This window comes from Hirundo rustica, chromosome 5 (genome assembly GCF_015227805.2).
Source record: "Hirundo rustica isolate bHirRus1 chromosome 5, bHirRus1.pri.v3, whole genome shotgun sequence".
NCBI classification, from domain to species: Eukaryota; Metazoa; Chordata; class Aves; order Passeriformes; family Hirundinidae; genus Hirundo; species Hirundo rustica.
Genome location: NC_053454.1, coordinates 36,286,243 through 36,300,172, shown reverse-complemented (window position 1 = coordinate 36,300,172; position 13,930 = coordinate 36,286,243). Strand labels below are relative to the sequence as shown.

General features: G+C 40.1%; 1 protein-coding gene across 1 annotated transcript in view; it reads right to left on the bottom strand.

Annotated features, from left to right (window-relative positions):
• Positions 1–1,754: 1,754 nt before the first annotated feature.
• ARHGEF38 (Rho guanine nucleotide exchange factor 38) overlaps positions 1,755–13,930 on the bottom strand; it is a 40,095-nt gene continuing 27,919 nt past the window's right edge. Inside the window, exons 9-14 of the mRNA XM_040063665.2 lie at positions 12,824–12,946; positions 10,069–10,389; positions 8,159–8,299; positions 6,810–7,008; positions 6,376–6,632; positions 1,755–5,668 (exon numbers count right to left, since the gene is read on the bottom strand). Coding sequence (XP_039919599.1) covers positions 5,483–5,668; positions 6,376–6,632; positions 6,810–7,008; positions 8,159–8,299; positions 10,069–10,389; positions 12,824–12,946 — 1,227 coding nt within the window. The 3' untranslated portion in view covers positions 1,755–5,482. The remainder of the gene's footprint in view (positions 5,669–6,375; positions 6,633–6,809; positions 7,009–8,158; positions 8,300–10,068; positions 10,390–12,823; positions 12,947–13,930) is intronic.

Below are 13,930 nucleotides of genomic sequence, written 5' to 3'. Positions count from 1 at the left end.
GAGTGAGTGACAGAGCAGCTGGGGTGGGGGCACCTGACATCTGTCCATGGTCAACCCACCACACAGACTGGCATAGGTAGGTGACAGCTACTTTTTCTTTGCTATCCTGTATTTTAAATGTAAATGTGAATGCTATCCTGTATTTTAAATGTAAATGTAAAGCTTGATACGTGGCAGCTATTTCCCATACTTCATTTCCTTTCTCCACAATTAAAATTTAGGCTTAAGTTCCTTAAACAGCCAAAGGAATAGTTCCATTTACTCAAGATTGCCTCGGCTGCCTGGAAAATTTGCATATATTTTTTCAGCTATTATTTTCTGTGGAGGGGAAAAAAAGAAAGGTTTTATCTTTGTAGTGCCTGCAGCTTCCAGGGCTGTGTAAAAATAACAGCATGAGGAGGAGGAATCCAGAACTTTTACTGCTTTTTGATCAGCCCATCCTTCTTCCTTTCCAGCACAGGGGGTTTTTAATTGTAGCATAGTGAGAAAAGACACTGGCATAGTTTCCATTAGCAAGCAGAAGGCATCTTTTTTTCCTAAGTGTTAATCAGAAGACTGTTGCCTACACTAAGAAGTAGTGTGAAGACATATTCTTTAAATGGCCGAGTGCTCCTCGGTGAAGTGTTCATTCCAGTAGTAAAACCTGCTCCCAGAGGGGTGTTCAAGGTGCTATCTGCCTCTGTCTTGCCTCTGAACATACATAAAGCTTTGCTCGTGAGACTGCAGGAGCTTACATCTCAACTGCACCGATTTCTTTAGGTACCACCAACGGGGTGAACACAGGCAGAAAAAGAATGATCCTTGTTTTCAGATTGTGGTAGTTAGTGCCATTTAGAATACTCCTGAGTCCTGATTCAAGTGTGCCCTGATGTCTTTGCATCTATAACGCTGGCGTGGATTGACTGTAGGGTCCCTCCACTCAGAATGGAATAAGTGATGCTGTGCTTTTTGTGAGTGCCTCTCTGTTCCCTCCAATGAGGCCAAGTCTGGCTGCACCCATCGATAGCACTGCATTAACAAAATCTGCAATACAGGTACAGTTTGCATCAGCAAAAGACTTTCTTCCACTCTAACTTTCCCAGGCTCCTAAATGAAATACAAAGTCTTCTGTTGGTATAAAAATGTCAGTTAGGATTGTGATTCTTTGAAGTATTATATCAGAAAGGATTTATAGCACAGACCAGGTCTTTTAAATCAAGTGTTTAGCTTGAATACATTAGATAGGCACTGCTGAAAAATGGAGAAGATTGAAGGGAACAGTTGCTTTCTGCTTTGATGTAAGAGTTAGGATGGAATTAACAACTGTATTTTCAGGAAAGGAGTCTGTTCTACAGGTTTGTTTGACTGAAGTCGTGTGTCAGGTTGAGGAATGTAGTGTGGGGGAGGAAGAAGGAATGCCTGTCTGAAATTTGAGAAACATGCCTCCTATTTAATAAAAACAATGAAAATCGTCCTGTGATTTTTCTATCCCCAATCCAAATTGCTCTGTGATTTACTATAAAAACAGCTACGTGACTTTTCTTAAATGTTTTAGAAATTGGTGTGGTAGTATTTTACTTCCACATAAATATGAAGTTTTTTTTCAGAGATGCCCAGCTTCTGATACCCTCAGTAATGTGAAATGATAGGTTACTCTGGTTCCATGCATGCTCCCTCTGGCTGGACCAGGGGATGCTGGTGATACCCGCGTCTAAAAAGAAAGGTCTAACACAAGGCTCTGTGATTTACAAACTTTTATCTACTACAGCTCATAGTGGTCACAGTCTCAGGAGCAGAACAGAGCTATGCTGACATCTGGAACCTGGAAGTGTATTTTTAAACTTGCTTAGTATTTTCGATAGTGCTTGCAGAGTTCTAATGTATTGATCAATAAGCTAGGCTGCATCCTAGAAATGCAGCATTTTATCTGAGGCAACTATTTCCTCTGCTAACTTTGCAGGCAGATCTTGGATCGCATTTAAAGCTCTTCACTTCTGGAAAACATCATGTTTAAAAGAATAAATGAGCAGAAAGATCTTTACAAAAATAGATTTTTATTATTACAATAATTTAAAAGAAGATTTTTTTTTTTAAGTATTTCTCAACAAACAATATTGTAATAGGAATTATCGGTAACTGATCTATGGGATCAAGGATTATCGTGGCTGTGCTTCCTAGTGCAGGTGGTAGGTCCACTTCATCTATCTTCATTTTTAAAAGCTATCTTACAATGACAGCAAAAGTATCCTTTAGTGTTTGAAGGAGGTAATTACTCAGTGAAGCTTCCAAAGATGAAAAGTCAGAAGGAATAATTCTTCAATCTGTGTTTGCGTTAAAAAGCTGAACCCCTGCTCAAAGATCACAAGCACTATCCAGCCAAAGGGAAGATGGTGAAGAACAAGAGGTGCCAGAGATCAGAGCCTACGACTCTGCTGTGTACTGGCTTGGACATTTTCTGGGTTCCAGGTTATCGATGGCAACACATAAAAATATTCCCTGAATGGAAAAGCGCTTCAGTTTGAGTGGACCCAATCTTGGAAGTACTTGTACATATTTATTGTCACAACAGCTCAAGTAAAACACACATTTGAACAAATGCAAGATCAATCCAAAACTGAAGCCTCTCCCTGCTTCAATCAAAATAAATTAGTTTTGTCATTAATGAGAATAAGAAAGCTCTTAGAATACTGTAACTTTCCCCACATTAAAAAAATCCAGTGGCAAAACCATTGCATGTTCTTATGAATTTCTGGAGCCCTAACAAAGCTCAGTTTCTAGTATGTAAAGCACTGTCTTAACAAAAATGTGACTGAGCAAGTCTAATATGTATTGTTGTAAATCTCCTTAATTTGGAAGGCTTTAGATTCAAGGAGAGTCTCTTAATTTTCTGCAATTGCTGTTTGCATTCATCTGTTTTAAACAAAAATAAAAGTCTGCAATATATTCATAATATCAAATTAATAGTGGCTAACAATCTGAATTTCTAAAATGGAGTAAGCCAATCTAGCTGGGTTCCTAATTATGTACTTTTACTGGATCCCAAGTTATGAGGGTTATAATAAAGTCATATAATTATCCGACAATACAAAAATTATTATGGGTCCTAAGCCTACACTGGGATTTCATTAATAGGAGTTCCCAGGTCCCCCAGAAATTTAATGAAATTTAGGTGGTCAACTGCAGTAAATTCATCCTTCATTCCTTGTTACTTCAGGATCAGGATACCTAGTGAATATTATGGAGAGCAGCATTTGTATACGCTTTGAGACACCTTCACAGAGTCTGATTTTTATGGGGAATGTACCTAACACTCAAAATCAGAGCTCTCCCTGTGACTCAAGCTGAGTTCTCAGTGCTAAGACTTCAGAAATCCTTGTTTTCATGACTCTTTCCCTTGATTAATTTTGCTGTCTGAAATACAAAACTTCATCATTGTGCTTACAAGACTGCATTTAGCCTATTAAGTACAATTCAGTCATTTCTAAAACTGTTTCAACTATTGCAAAGTATCGATCATCACCAAAGAAAATATTCTAAATTGTAAGACAGAGCTGAAAACCTTCCTGTGTCTTTCTTCCCCATAATCTCAAAATATAAAAACCAAAGCAGTAAAAGGGTAGGGGTGAGTCTTTCAGTCCATTCTTCCAAGCGGATACTCCCTCTGCACTTTATTTTCTTCATTTAACTAAAGGTGAAGCTTTCCATAAAAACAGCTAAATCCACTCATAAAATGGTTGAGAACCCTTTTTGCTTGCTGTGGGGATGGCAAGATTTAAGTGCCTGAGGTGATGTACAACAAGGCAAAATAATGCTCACTGGATAGCAGTGGTTCACAGAGATTCCCACACCAGATTCTGGATATCTGTCTCTGAGAACTCTAAAAGTTTCTCTATCATATGATTTAATCCAGCACAAATTTCAGGTTTGATCTCTCTGATCCCCTGCATTCAGTCTCTGAGCAAGACTGACAACTTTTTCTACCCTTTAATGAAAATAATCTGAAAATTGAGGACATTAAAAAAAATGAAACCAGGTTCATTAGCATAGCAGAAACTACTGTGTGTAGCAACTGCCCTAACTTTTCTCATCCTTTCTTTGCTGACTCTTCAATCTATGGGAAGTAGAAACTCTGACAAAAGCTTTAGAACAATTTCTGTATACCCTCGATCAGCAACACTACCTGTCCCCCGCCCTTGATTTTAACAGTGTTGTCATTTTAGTCATCAGTACAAGCAGTTACGCAATACAGAAAATACCTGACAGGAGTTTACTTTCACTTACACTATTTGCAGCAGCATAGTCGCTTTTTTGTTTCCTTTTTGCAGTATTTTGCACCAGGTCTTAGGTAATCACTAGAGGACCTTGGCATTGATGTGGTGAAATACCTTGTTGCGAGCACTTGGGTATCAATGAGAATCACAAGGAGGTGTTTTCTGTTTGCTGTCACCATTCAGTCTATCTTAAGTGCAGGGCACCAGCCTGACCTAGGAATCACTGCAGTCGGTGGACCTAAAGACACTTACTCACTAGATGTTATGATCTTTGCATCTGACTTAAGGAATCAGAGAGGCACTAAATATTCATTGAAAGGTACCACTTGACTTCTCTTCTCTTTTTCCTTTTTTTTTTTTTTTCTTTTTTTTAAACCAGTAAATTTCCCAAGAGTAATAACACAGATTTCATTTCACTACACAGATCTCGCACTAAAGCAGTTAGTGTGGAAACACATGTGGATTTCAAACCTGGGGCACTTCCATATTGCTACAAACTGTTTCTACCATACGAAGCAGTTGTGTAATTAATTGAAAATTTTAACTTCTTTATGTCACAGTACCTGTTTCTAGTGTCCCTTCTCTTCCTTCCTGCATTTCCATATTTATCTAAACATACCTTCTTCCCTGGGACTAGTTACTGGCGCCACCACACCTGGTGAAATGTTTCCTTAAAATTTAAGCCCTTTTTCTTTTCCCAAATCCAGTAATCTCCATTGAGAGAAAAGGTTCTTCACAAAAGCAGCTGAGGATAAAAACAGACAATCAAAAAAGCTCAAGTTTTAAGATCTGTCTGTGTTCGCTGAGATTACAGTTCAGGAACAACTCAGCCTACAGTATCCCTGATGACTGAATTTGTCCTTTTTCAAGGCTAGTTCTCTTCATCTTGAATATTATTTGCTAAATATCATGGAAGAAAAATGTAATTTCATCTGTGATTTGTACTTGTAGGTTGAGTCTTGATGTACGATGCTTTGACAAAAGAGAAAATTATGGGGTAATAGAAAAGCAAGCTCTTTCAGCATGTTAATCAGAATCAGTCTTCCTGTTAAATGTTTCCTCCCTCAGGTCTTGACAAGGTGATGGCTTTTGGAGAATGGAGTTTCTCAGTATCATCTGTGTGCTGGATACCATGGCTTTTGTCAATCACTTGTGAACTTGCTTTGCTTGCAGCAAACCTAACGGATGATTATTCTGCTTCAAAGAGTCTGGCTCAAGAGGCCCTTCCCCTCCTAAGCATATGTCATCTTCCCTAGATAATTAGATGGTACATATCCCTTCTGACCTTTTGCTTCAGCTAGCCACCATTCCTTATTGCCACTCAGGTCGGAAAAGCGAAGTATCCTCACCCTCTGGTACTCCTGGAGGCTGAGTTCTTGATCACTTCTCGCTTGAAATGCATAAACAGCATAGAATATCTGAAAAAGGAAAGCCACATAAACAAAAATCAGAACTGAAAAGTGTAGCTACATGTTACTGTGTCACTGTGTACCAGCAGGAGTTCTGTATACAGAAAACATTTATAACAATAACAAACCAACATGGCCTGCAATTTATAGACAGGGACAAATAAAAAGTAAAATTGAAGCATCTGGGGAGCTCTGCATGACGAACAAGCCAAGCTCCAAGACCCCATCACCTTACGACTGGTCAGGTTTTCAGCTCCCACCAAGTGGCCATGGATTGGATGAAGAGTTCTTCAGCAAAGTTTCCTCTTGGAGAAACACCTTTCCTAAAGGTCCTGTACTCAAATGTGGCGCATGGGTCACTTCTGTGCCTTGCTGATCAGCATTCTTGTCACAGTTTTCTTGTTAAGTTAGTTGAAAAATCCCCCAAACTGGGCTATTTTACAAGTTCCTGCTCCATACGAGTACCTTGAGGCATACATGGGGTGGGACAATGCAAGTGTGTTTTCTGTGACACAGGAGTGCAATTCACAGTTTAACTGATTCTCTTTTCCCACCTCACAGCTATTTAAGAGCAGAGAGTAACAAATTCCTGTGTGACACTGACAGATACCTGCAACTCTTTTCTGATGTGAAAGGGAACCATTTAAATTACCAACAGTATCATTTTAGATTTTAAATATGAACAAGAAGACAGGCACAGTGTGTATCATACTTACATGCTGATCGTCCATACCCTGAAGAGCATCAGTTCCTGAGCCATTAATTGCAGGATTTTCACAGAAGTGAAAATGTGAGCTGCTGTCACTCTTCTTGTACCCTGGACTTGTGCTGCTGTCAGTAGGGGGCCGTGAAGAGACAAAGAGGCTGATGTCATCAAAATCATCATCACCAAAGCCATTTTCTGCTGCATCCCTCTGCGCTTTGGCTGGATTGTAAGGCCTCAGGAAGGAGGAATACACGTACCCTGTGAGGACTAGAAACCAGAATAAACAGAAAATAAATAAACAGCAAAACACTGCTAAAATAATTTCAAAACCAACCGTTTCATGCAGCTGTCAGTATGACAGAGGCAAACAGATGGGGCCAGAATGAAAAGAAATCAGTATCCCAACGGGAAGCTGTTATTGGGATATTTGTGCAGAGAACATACTTCCTGTGTCAACAAGCCATCTGCTTGTGCTTCCAAAGGGGTCCTTTTGCTCCACAACAGCCACCAGCTCTCCTTCATGCAAGTCAATATCGAATTCCTGCGCGGCGTTGCACTTGCGCTTAGCCTGGTACAGTGACTCGGTGCTGTACGTGGACAACAGCTTGGACCTGTGTTCCTCTGTTTGGCGTGGGGACTCCAGCTGAAAAGAAACAAATAACACTTGTCCTCAGTAATGCTGGGGCCATTTCCAGATAAAAATCTGTGTAGGCTGCATGTGGCATCTGACCCAGCGTTTCCACACACAGACCAAGGAGTTACTTACACGGGGACCAAATCTCCTCTGCATATGTAGGAAGAACCTGTCCCACTGCTATATTAACAGGTGAGCAATAAAGGGCAAATTTTAAAGAAATGTAGGAATTTCACTAATTAAAGACCTCTTAGTCTGTCCTCTGCTCTCAAAGAGGTGGTGTTCTGTATGTGAACTGTCTCCTGCTTAATTGCTTTCCCGTAGCCATGACCTTTGTATTCCTATGTAATATCACAAAAAAAGCATAATCCAAAAATTGGCTGAGGTGTGCTAAGACCACATAACAACTTGCATGACAAGGTATTAGGCAAAAAAATCAATGGTACCCCAAACTGGGTGGTTTTTGTGTGAAATTACCTCTCTAAATGAGGGTAAGATGCCATTAACTGCTGGAAGCATATTTATTTCAGGGTTTGGTTAGAGGGCAGGGAGGGGGGTGCTGCACATCAATGGGATCTTAACAGACCACAGAAGCAGGAGCACCTGTGTCTTCATTGATGCTGAAAGGAATTCTACAACTGCTTCTCCTGTGAACCTGCACCCAAGTCCTTATTTTACTGTAAACTAAACTCCTGAAACCTCCAGAAACATCTGATGAGATTTGGAACACAGATTTCCTGGTGAATTTTCTGAATCTTCTGCCATGGGTGTGTACATTTGTGCATATATGTGTAAATACAAGTACACATAACCACAGCTGAGCACAAGGAAAAAAATCTTCTGAATTAGAAGACTAAGAGGCACTATAAGAGTATTTAACAAAAGAAGTTACCAAAGTTTACATATACCTTAGCCTTACCATGTGCTTAAAGGCCTAAGGGCAATCAGGTAATTTCAAGTGGATTTTCAAAATATTAACATAAAAAGAAGTGAAAAATCTTCAGAAGTTACTAGTCAATGAAAACTTCACTCCAACAACCAGATCCAGAGTCATAGTGATGAGACAAAGCCCAAACCTTTAGGCAGCATAAAGAGGGATTTGTTTCAAAAGTGGTTGAAAGAGGATGCTTCATACACAATTTGGATGAATGGTACTCACCGGAGAAGGAACAGGTTTCTTTTTTTCCAAGCTCAATTTTCTCTCAATAAAGGTTACACTGCTGTTTTCTTTTACAAAATTCAGCTTGTGAACCTCCTCTATCAATTGATTTTGCACTTCACAGATGCTTGAGGAGGACAGCTGCAAACACAAATGTGGGTTAGTTCTCATATACAAAATGGTAGGGAGATTGGAGAGAGCAGATTTAATTTAATTGCCTGAGTGCTCAGAGTCAGGAAATCTGACAAGTTGTGCCTATTTTGTGCAGAGCCCATAAGCAGTGCACTCTCTACGTATGAGATCTAAAGAGAAGAAAGGTCTTTGCTTAAAGAAAGTTTCTAATCGATGCTATTACATTTAAAAGACATAGTAATTGAAGATAAATCATAAAAAATATTCTAAATGATGATAAAAATGAAGAGCCTTGCATTTATGCTACTGAGCCACCTGCTTTCAGATGCAAATGGGCATCTCAGCAGCTATCAGAGTGGCCAATGTGCTGCAAGACTTGAAGTAGTTTACCCCACAGCTGTGTGTTTGTGCAACTGAGAGCTGCCAACAGGTTAAAAATTGTTGGGTAACTGAGTCTCTCTCTGTGGCACTGGGTAAATGCTTTTCGTCTATGCCCAATACCAAATGCATTAGCTGATGTAAACAGGAAAAAAAGAAACGTAAGGTGATTTTGTAGCCAGACCCTCACAAAAAACGATGCCCAATACAACAGCTTTCAAGACCTGAAAATATCAAATTACAGGGATAAAATTTCTTCGTGTGGAAAAAGCCTTCATTTTCCCATTAAACACTATAGCTCTATGTTTTGATCCTGATCTTGTTTGCTTAATTTTTCAGCTGCCCCTTACTATAATGTGCTCTATTCCAGCCTTGATGGAAAGGAATACTCCAGAATAGCCTTACTAGAGTGTGTTTCCCAAGCAGCCTTGCTTCTGTTCAGGCGAGTGGATTTGTATGTGTGGAAGGCATCGTTGCAGCCGTGTTTCTCAGGGCGTTCAAGTCCTCCAAGTAAGGCTATTCATTGCTGCCAAGAGATATCTGCAGGAGTTTCTGCATATTTTGGTTTTAAAGCAACTTGATTTTCATTAAAATTATTTCATCGGCTCTCCTAATTTGTTTCTCTTTTGCAGTCGTCTGTGAATCTGCAGGTCTATCAGCAAAGGAGGTGTTCATGTACTTTCTTATAATTTCCTGTGTTTCCTGGGCTAGTCAGGTTACATGCTAAGAAATGCTAGCAGCTGCCTCCTTTTTGTCTTCCTGTAATATTCTTGCCATTACTATCACTGCAACAGCAGGATCAGTTCCATTAGGATCATTCTCAATGAAAAGCCCAGGTCTGACAAAAGCTCAGAAAGTAAGTTTCTCAAAACCCACTCCTGAGTGACCTTACTGTGGCCTTCAGTATGGAAAGGGGGGCTACAGGAAAGCTGGAGAGGGACATTTTACAAGGCATGTAGTGACAGAACAAGGGGGAATGGCTGTAAACTGAAAGAGGGCAGGTATACAGTAGCTTACTGTGACCCTGGTGAGGCGCTGTAACAGCTGCTGCACAGAAGCTGCAGGTTCCTTATCCCTGGAAGCTTTAAAGGTTGGGTTGGATGGGGCTTTAAGCAACCTGGTCTAATGGAAGGTATCTCTGCTAATGGCAGGGGAATTGGAATTAGATGGTCTTTAAGGTCCCTTCCAACCAAACCATTTTGATTCTATGAACTTAATCTTTACTGAGCTTGCAAAGGGAAAAAAACCCAAATCTGACTGTACTCAGCAGAACAGACAAAATCACAAAATCAGTAAATCAGTGTAGCTTTGTAGATATGTGTCCTACATAATTTTAGCCAAAGCATACAGAATGAAAAAAAAAGACAAGGCACTGCTACACCTTTTTCTAATGTACTTACTGGAATAGGCACTACGACAGCAGAGTTTGATTGAAGTGCTGCAAACATAATATTCCTGAGGAGAGTGATGAAGCAATGTAGACAGTTCAACACAATCTTTTTGGCCGCTGTGTTGAATACCTGAAGTTCTTCCACTAGCTGTGCATTTAGAGCCTCATAGTCTTTCTTTGCCAGGTCCAGCTCTTCTCCAGCTGACCTCTGAAGGTAGCTGTTGTAGTCCAACATCTTGTCATAGCGCTTTTGGATGAGCTTCTGAGGGCCTGGAAACAGGGCTTGCAGGGCTGAGAGGGGAGTCAAGACAAGCTTGTCCAGCTGAGCCATCTGGAAAGCATAAACCAGACCTACTCGTTACCTTTTTCATACAGTCCTTCAGGTGTCATAAGGGTTGAGCCTGATGGCGAAGCCTATCAAGCAATCTGATAATCACTCTTCACAAAGCATTGCTGCCAGAGGCAGTTTCAAGCAGGGTCCAGCACGACTTGGAGTCTCCTTCACAACGGGAGAGGTATCAGTTTTTCAGCCTACGGCATCTGCTAATGGCAGTGGACCCTTGGAGCATGCAGCCTCTGCCCCTAGGGAGCTGCCACTGGGGGAAAACAGCAAGGATCGGTCAGGTGGTCAAATAAAACTGGGGTTTCCTTAGCTGGGAGGCCCACACCAATATACAATCTAAAGCCAGTGAGGTCTTATTAAGTGGCAGTCTTGAATTTTCTCAAAGCTGCCTTTTTTTTTTTTTTCCCCCCCCCCCCCCTCTCCTGGAAACAGCTGTAAGTCAATTCCTGTTTAAGCAAACACAAACAATCACTTGATTTGATTAAATTAGGTTATGCTTGTTGGTTTTATATCTAGTAATCAACAAAATTAGACACCTGGTAAAAAAGCAGTCTTCCTCAGGCTTTTCCATTAGTCTCTAATTGTCTCAAGGGATTAATATTGCATGAAGTAAAATTTATTTTTGTAAGTCATTTGTTCAAATACAGCACAGGCTTCTAGTGAGTGAAATTCATCATCATATTAAAGCTCTTGGACCTTCTGTGTGAATTAAGTTGTTGGGTTGGATGTGAGAAAAAAAAAGCAGCTGCCTCTGCGTCCTCAAAAACATACGAGAGTTGAGGAGAGATCCATTTCAGCCCCAGAGTTGCTCTCTAAGGCCAAGATGATGTACGCTGGCTAAATTGCTCCTATTTTATTTCCACCTGAAAAACTGGGCTGTGTTTAGCGAACCGATTTTTGATGCATTAAGAAAACAATTCTTCCAAGCTGCTGGACTTGATTTCTGAAAAAGAGGCTACTGGGAATTTCTGCCCTGAAAATTTTCCAAAAAATCTAGTCAGAGAGGAGGGTGTACATTATTGACAAATGCACAAAGGGAAAAAAACACCAAACTATTAACCTGAGCCCATTGCTGAGATTTCCCTTGATAATAACCTTTCAAGAAAACACGTGACGAACACTATGGGTTGTTCGGTGAGAACATCTACTCAGGTTCAATATCAAGCCAAGGGTGTTTTAAAGATTGTTAATAAAAATGTCTACAATTAAAATGAAGAAGATTGAGGTCTTTTTTGTGGGTTTTTGTTTGTTTGTTTTTGGGTTGTTTGGTTTTTTTTAATTACATAGACCTCCAGACTAGGTAGGTCATGAAACAATAGCTGTTAATTTTTTTTTTCCCTAAAATGTTTTCTGTTTCATCTATTGTGGAATTACTTCTACTTTTGTTTTATGTTTCTGAATATGAGGGCAGCTTTCATATTGGACACACTCACCACTGCAATGATAGAGAGGTGTTATTTTGCACTTTATGCGATCATTCATTGTAAAGACATTGAAAATATAGTTCTGATTACTGAGATTAATTTTTGAGATACTTTTCACATGTGTGAATTTCAAAGGAAAGGAAATACATCTTACTTCCCTGTCATTATCCTGGAGGTTGTAGTCTGTCAAAGAGCCTTATGTTTCTTGGCAGACTCTGCTTCCAGTGTTTTGGAAGGGATTGAATGGCTACATTTGAGTCAGCACTAAACTAGGAAAGTGTAAGAAAACCTCCACCTCTGAATTTTTCCAGCTTAAGAAGCTGTTTGAAGAAGCAGCCTGTCCCATTTTGAAGAGACATTTAAGTATCTTATTAGAGCCAGGCATTAGATTTCATTTTAATTCTGAAAGCAGAATACTAGTTGAAAAACCATTACTATTTTTAACATTGCTTTATTAATTACTATGGGCTATATTTGGATTTTTCATGGTTTCCCTATTTGAAGAATTTGACAGCACTATGTTAATATCTGGACTTGATGACCCGAGAGGCCTTTTTCCAGTTAATAAATCTGGTATTTTTACAGATATGTGATTCTAGGAGCTAACAGTACGTAAGCACAATATCAGTCACAAAAGTCACTCAAACTGCAAGTGCTGGTAACAAAAGCAGCAAGGCAACAATCTGCTGCTCTTTTCTCAAGTTCTGAATACAGGACTTGTTCAGGTGATACAAATTTAACACAAAGATATTAGTATAAACCCAGGAATTTAGTTTGACAAGTTTTCTTTAGTTCTTCTAAAGAAAACATAATGCATTTATATTGTATTTTATCTTCGTTCTGACAGAAATTCAACCAAAACCCCCACTTATCTTACCCAAGAGATTCCTAAACAGGTTTGGGTTTTTTTTCTCTTTTCTGTCCTAGTCTTCCTCACATACAGCTGTTGTCTCGGACATACAGATAGCTGTGTAACACTGGACATTGCATTAACTTACAAAGTCTTCACATAGATTTGCAGTGTTGGTCCGTTCTTCTGAAGAGTCATTGACTTCATCATCTTTATCTTGCAGGATTTCCTGAAGCCCAATTATATTCTGGGCAGCCAGATGTATAGAATCCTAAATGAAAAGACAGTAGGAAGATGAAACTATTACAGTCTGTTTTAATATGCTGCATTCACTCATGCAGATACTGCAATAATACTGATGGAATCAGAAATGTTTTCCATCTCTGACATCTGTGCAGCTGCTGTGCAGTTTCCAGTCATTGTAAGGTTGTCTACTATGATAATATTTTCCTGTGCTTTGTCTATTTTCGAAGTAAACTACTTAAGAATCAAGTTGTTAATGTTCAGCTGAAAGAACTGTGCCCTAAACTAATGAATATCCCACTGGAAGTCAGCTACTCCTCAGCAAGAAGACAGCTTACCATACATCCTCCAAAGTCTCTTTTGGGGAACTAAATAGGAGTACAGTGGTGTATTTCGGTTACTCAGAATTTAAATCTTAACAAGAGTGAATCTGTTTGGATGAGGAGCTGTCAGCACCATTCCAGAAAACAGCCCTCATTGGCTGAGCTCCCTGGCCTTTCCCTGTTTGCAGAACCAAACAATGTGCATTTGTGATAAGCCCCGGCCAGCTGGTTACTGATCTTGCCTGTCTCTCAAACAATGTCCCTGCCTGGTTAGGGCACACTTACACTTTTCCAGGCCTCATGCCATCTACAAAGCTGGCAAGTAGTCCATGGCAGGGGCAGGATGATAAATCACAAGCCAACCTTCATCTCTGGAGAGGAGGAATGAAGCAAAGACATTTTAGAGAACTCGAGCACTCTGTACATCTAATGCTAGCCCTCAACACAACCTAAACATGGGAATAAGGAAGGAGTCCTTCCATTCAGAATATGTATTTTAGGACATTTTAATTCATGTGGCTGCAGCTGAGGTCTTCAAACTTTAATGAGAAGCAGTTGGTCCTCCACTGCGGCAGGTGGGGATGACAGCTTCACACAGAGATTGGAAGTCCTGACACTGCCACCAGACAGCACCTTCTCCTCTGCACCTGTGGGTCTCCACAGAACCTGCTTCTGTCGCGGGAAAAACG